Source organism: Hypanus sabinus, chromosome 5, assembly GCF_030144855.1.
Source record: "Hypanus sabinus isolate sHypSab1 chromosome 5, sHypSab1.hap1, whole genome shotgun sequence".
Lineage (NCBI taxonomy): Eukaryota > Metazoa > Chordata > Chondrichthyes > Myliobatiformes > Dasyatidae > Hypanus > Hypanus sabinus.
This window is the reverse complement of record NC_082710.1, coordinates 60627552-60633206: the sequence shown is the minus strand read 5'-3', so window position 1 is coordinate 60633206 and position 5655 is coordinate 60627552. Positions and strand designations below refer to the sequence as shown.

Genomic DNA, 5655 nt, shown 5'->3' with positions numbered 1-5655 from the left:
ACAAGACAACTTATCAGGGGAATATTTAAATTTTTAAATGTCCGTTCAGTAATAGAATTTGAAAACGACATACACAGAGGAAACATTGCAGTTTTGAAACAATGCACACAGTAAGAATTACAATAATTTCAATTATACGACAATTATACAATTATAGGTGTTTCTCAATCGTATCGTGCTGGTCTTTATATCGTATCGTGCAGGCGTGTTAAAGATCATTTGGCCGGCCCTTGGAACCGGAATTTAATGGATCGGTTTTAAAGCTTTATGTTCCACGAATTCTGCCGGACATTAATAATACCCACATGGAAAGATGCGGATTTCGGGCACAATGTAGATATTTGAGATATTCTTTGAAACTCATATTATTCTTTTAAAATAATTCCCACAGATATGTATTGTTCAAATAGGGAGCTATCGAGATAACCCAATTAAAACTGTCAACCCTATACATCCAATTAAAAAACGTTCGTCTTTATGAATGAATTGCTATTCAGTCGAAGCAGTGGTACTTATAATTATTAAAAGTATCTATGAAATACTGACAAAACCTTCAGCTAATCTCTCAACGACATAAATCGGAAATACCCACCGGACCATCTTTAAACGCCGTGTCATCTTCGTGTATGCCGTTTTATGCGCCAATTGCATCGAGGCTCATTCTGTTTGGATGCTGAACGTCATTAGCTCAGCTGTGAGAGTTAAAAACTTGTACGTACAGTATTCCATACTGTCTTCTAACGGAGACCCCGGCAGCGTGAGAGAAGGCAACAGGTTAAAGGACGGAGCACCCCTCCTCTCCTATTTTTTAAACCAGACCACAGAAGAACCAGAATGCTGGTTAGAATTCTCTTCTAACATTTTATGATTAAACAAATATATTTTCCTCCGCGTTAAACATAGTTGTACAAATTCTCCAGATTCTCGTTTCAATAATTTCTAAAAGTATGCATTAGAAACAAATCAAGGAGCGATCAGAGTTTCATTGGAATTTTCTATGAAGAAGAGGTCAGCGGTATCTGGACTTTACTACGGAACAAGTATACCTGTGGCCAAGTCGAACATCTGGTTCAGTCAATCGTACGGAATCGTGACTATCATCGCCTGGGATACCAGGAGAAGATCTCAGTTCCATTCCCTCAATATAAAAACTTACTGTAAAACTACACCAGTCCAAAAATCGTTCAAGGTTCGGCAGCAGAACATCGAATGTCTATGAAACGGGGATAAAAAGGGAAAAGCGGCAGCGGAAACTTTGGAATATTACGGATATCACGAGCTAGAGCAATTATGTTAATGTTAACAATTGATTTATAAACACATTTCCAAATTATATTTTAAGTAGTTTATTCAATATTTTAATAAACTAACCTTTTATGTATATATTTGCAGTATTTATTTGGAATGTTCACATTGCGACGTTTACAACTTTTGCAGTGAACTTTTACTGTAAATCTGACTAGTATAGCCAAGATGGTACGCCATTAGACACCTACTTAAGTAGCTCGGTGTCGCTGAACCAGATAGCTCACTACGTTAGGGAAGTTATTTTCTTCCGCCAAGTCTTTAGCTGTTTTATTGTTTCGGTCTCGGAGATTGATATCAGCCTTTCCTTCTTCTACCAGGACGATCAACGTATCCAGATGACCTTCGCGAGCAAGATCGTGGATGAGCGCGGTGCCGCATCGGTCCAGCAAGTTAGGATTCGCTCCGCGACTCAGCAGAGATCGGCAAATATCCGGACAGCCCATTTTCATCACCTGAGATGGAAGCGGACAGAACATTGCTTTAAGTGGAAAGTGAAATAAAAAAAAACTGGAAATACTCAGCTGCTCAGACAAGTTCTGCGGAGAAAGAAATAGATCTAAGGTTTTGTGTCAGTTTTATATAATAAACCTCAAAATATCCCTGTACAGGAATCTATCGGTTGCCTCATTTCTATGAAATTTATTAACATGCTATTGGTATATATTTGTTAAGGCGGAATTAAATTTTCAATGCCGTGTTAATAAATATTAATAACATGTATTAATAACGAATGAACTACACGGATACGGAAGACTCGTAATTTAATTTTATGTCTCCTTTTAAAAAAAACCGAATAGTTTCGCTTCCATGCTGTATGCACGGTACATGTTAAGTCTTACCTCTTTCGTTTGATGTCCTGCAGTTAATTTTGTTATAACTTGATTACGTTTCCTAAAGCTCTAATGGAAAATTAAAAACTATGCCACTTACGATAAGGAATTGCCCCAAAAATAAAATTGACCGGATTGTATTTAAAGCGCCGAGGTGCGTTCCGATTGCGAGAAAAATCAAAATCTGTTGAGGTAATTTCTTATTTTTATTTCGCTTTTTTTTGCACTCATGTACCTTAATTCATAATTCAAAGAGAAACTGGACAACAAAATTACATACTTTTGTCATTTAAAACATCTATTCTGGTGGAAATTGCTTGCAATCCACGCACATACTTCAAATTTAATTACAGAAATAAAACAATGTTTTTATATTTTGTTGAAATTCCAAAGAAAATTAATACACAAAGAAATTGTATCTAGAATTTGTAACATCAAACATACATAGAATAACATGGAGATTAATTGTCCTATTTGCAGCAAGAACACCCCCCCCCCCCAACCAGCATTCCCTTATGGGCGCCGAACTTTCTAATCTAACTGAAACGAGCCTTGGAAAAATCTTTACCGTTAAAGAGCGCTTTAGTGTTACAGTATTTTCCATTATCCTAGTTAAAGAATAAAATGTACCATTTAACTTATAGAGTATTGGCGGTAAGCATTTATAGAAAATTAAAGATTATGAAACGAAATATACCGTAACATTCCCCTTGCTGGAGTTTAGTATAACTTATTAGTTCATTTCAAGAGAAACTAAACTCTACCGAGTTGAGTGATTTCATCGAATTATAATTTTGTTTCAAGTTTGCAACACAACAAACTTTGGAAGGCGTTTTGGGTAAATTCACCTTGTACATCTACTCCCTATTCAAGTAAATATCGAAACACAGTAACCTTATAAAATACATTTAAATTAACGGTTAGCAACAGCTTTGCTTTACAATCCGTTTTTTTTTTAAAAAGCTGCAAAAATTCATATTTTAAAGTTTGTAATTCGGTATTGCCCAAAACACACCGCACGACGAGCACACCAAAATGGTGCAAATCTTGTCATGACGGCGCCCAACGACTCCACCAGGAGTTAAGGGCGCCAGAAGAAGAAGAATTCAGCATTAATAACATGTCGTTTTTAGAGCTTTTATGTTCAGCTTTGTTCTCTTTTTTTCCCTTTAAAAACGCGAGACTCGTTCAAATGCCCCAGTGTAGTCAAATTACTTAACATGGCTACTATTGCATTAATATTTTAAAAAATACTGTATACTTTTGCCGTGAAATCACAGCCCCTCCTGTAAAATTTCGTTTCAAATTTTGAATCAGCAAAATACATGAAAACTGGCGGTGAGGCGACTAACAAGAAGAAATAATCAGGTAGAGATTAATAACCATATTATTTACTGGGTAAATGTACCTGTATAGCAGTCCTGCCAAATGTATTCACACCATTGGGGTCTACTCCTTCTTCCAACAGTTGCCTCACCCTGTTGCTGTCCCCGCTGGCTGCTGCTCTTGTAAGTTTCTCGATATCAGCCATAACGTCCAGCTAATTCGTTTTCCTTTTAAGCTGCTTAGAATATAATGAGTTCAATGAGCGACAATGGATTCAAGCTCGATACTCTTCCAACCTGTTTAGCACCAAGAGACAGGTCTCCCTGGTTGGTATATTTTTATACTTTTGGTAGATGGGGCGATACCATTGAAGGAAAGGAAGGAGGTGAGTTACGACCGCAGCTCGCTGGCTCCTTTCACATGGGGAGGGGATGGGGTGGGGGTCCCAGGCTAATGAACTTCCACCCGCCTCGATATGTTCAGGCTTGTCTGCGTGCTGACATCATGGAGCTCGGAGAAGGGCGCCTGCGCACATTGAGGGCCGGCTGCCGGCTGCCCAATGACGCAGGCGGCGTCTTTGCGCCGAGCCCTCTGGCGCGTCCTGGAGGCGGGCGGCGTGCGCGTGCGCGCGCGCGAACAGCGGAGCTGCGGGGAGCCGGTTGCAGTAATTTTACAGTTAACGGCGCACACACACGGCCAGTAATGTCGGTGTTAGCCGCTGCAGGGGTCTGCTCTGGCGGAAAGTGCCCGGGGACCAGGGGCACGAAGGCCGTGGAATGTGGACCTGGCCCCGGACTCGCGGCTACTTTTGGGGTGAAGCGGGGCTGGGGGGGGGGGGGGGGCATTGATTCAGGTTAGAAGCGGTTCCGGTCGGCGCCTTCTGCAGTTTGAAAAAAAACTTGCTTTATTTGCAGCATAGTTTTTACCGAATTTAATTTCATTAAACAGATTACTAAATAGAATCCCGCTGACATATTGAGTTCTTAATTCCTTATAGAATTAGGGTGCTGTTGTAATTTGTAAAGCTTTTATATCGGGACTCTCCCACCTGCGCCAACCATTCTGTAATTGCGCATACAATTTATTTTTCCCAGCTTATTCCTTCCGAAGACTTGAACACGTTAGCCCTGCCCTGAACTGGTTAAAATGCCCGTACATTGGAGAAACGGATCGATGTTTCCGACGGTTTCAGAGGTACCGCACTCCAGTTTATAATCCGTTGCCCTCCATGATAACCGGAGATTGCGAAAGGCGCTATAATAAATACAGATTCGTGCTAGTTCGCTTTCAGAAACGGAAAAAAAACTAAAAATAGAAAGATATTTGTGATACCAATACTTTTAAGGAAGGCGACTGTAAAATAGATAACTCTTCGCTGAGGTGACGTTAATATCGCTTTATCTGGAGTATGACTCCTGGTAATTCATGACGATTATAGCGAGTTTTAAAAGTGAAATAGTGTGATCATGTCTCCTCTTTATACGCATGCTTTATAAATTATGTTGAAATCTGCGTTTTTCTGAATTTTCACTTCTCTCAGGTATTAACAGTGCAGGGAAGCTGATTGTGTTTTTCCCCTTTAAAAGAGCGAAAAGTAATCAAAAGCAGATCTGTAAACGCTTTAAATTCAGTTTTTTTTTGTAAGTTTTAACAACAATAAATTATCAGTACCTGGTTTGCTGGTTCGTGTCCTTCACGGGAAGAAGATCACTTTCGGTTGATAACCAACAGATGTAGAATATAACTGAAGGGACTCAGCAGGTCAGACAGCATTTATGGAAAGGAATGAGTCGATGTTTCAAGCTAATTCCTTTCATCACGGCTGGAGGGGGGGGGGGGAGATGCCTGAAGAATGTTGTGGGGGATTGGAAAGGAGTACAAACTAGAAGGTGATAGGTGAAGCCAGCTGGGTGGGTGGGGGGGGGGAGATGAAGTAAAAAGCTGGGAGGTGATAGGTGGAAAAGGCAAAGGGCTGAAGAAGAAGGAATCTTATAGGAGAGGGGAGATGACCATTGGAGAAAGGAAAGGAGGGGGCACTGGGGAGGCGATAGGCAGGTGAGGAGAAGTGGTAAGGGGCAGAGTGGGGAATTGAAGAAGAAGGAAGGGCTTAGAGAAAGTAACCAAAGGTTGTACAGATTAGAGTAGTTGGACATTGGGGGACACTGCTTTTAACAATAAAGAAACGTCTTAC

The 5655-nt window shown here is 40.4% G+C and overlaps 1 protein-coding gene across 2 annotated transcripts; it reads right to left on the bottom strand.

The window, feature by feature from the left end:
• Positions 1-1330: 1330 nt before the first annotated feature.
• LOC132394174 (cyclin-dependent kinase 4 inhibitor C-like) lies at positions 1331-5290 on the bottom strand. 2 transcript variants are annotated; one of them, XM_059969993.1, is made up of 3 exons: positions 5136-5290; positions 3547-3699; positions 1331-1760 (listed from the first exon to the last, which is right to left on the bottom strand). In XM_059969993.1, exons 2-3 carry the CDS (start codon positions 3667-3669, stop codon positions 1497-1499), a joined length of 387 nt encoding a protein of 128 aa, XP_059825976.1. In that variant the 5' UTR covers positions 3670-3699; positions 5136-5290; the 3' UTR covers positions 1331-1496. The 2 variants fall into 2 exon arrangements, with proteins under 2 accessions (XP_059825976.1, XP_059825977.1); XM_059969994.1 differs by having other exon boundaries at positions 3547-3702; positions 5136-5285.
• Between the last annotated feature and the right edge of the window lie 365 nt (positions 5291-5655).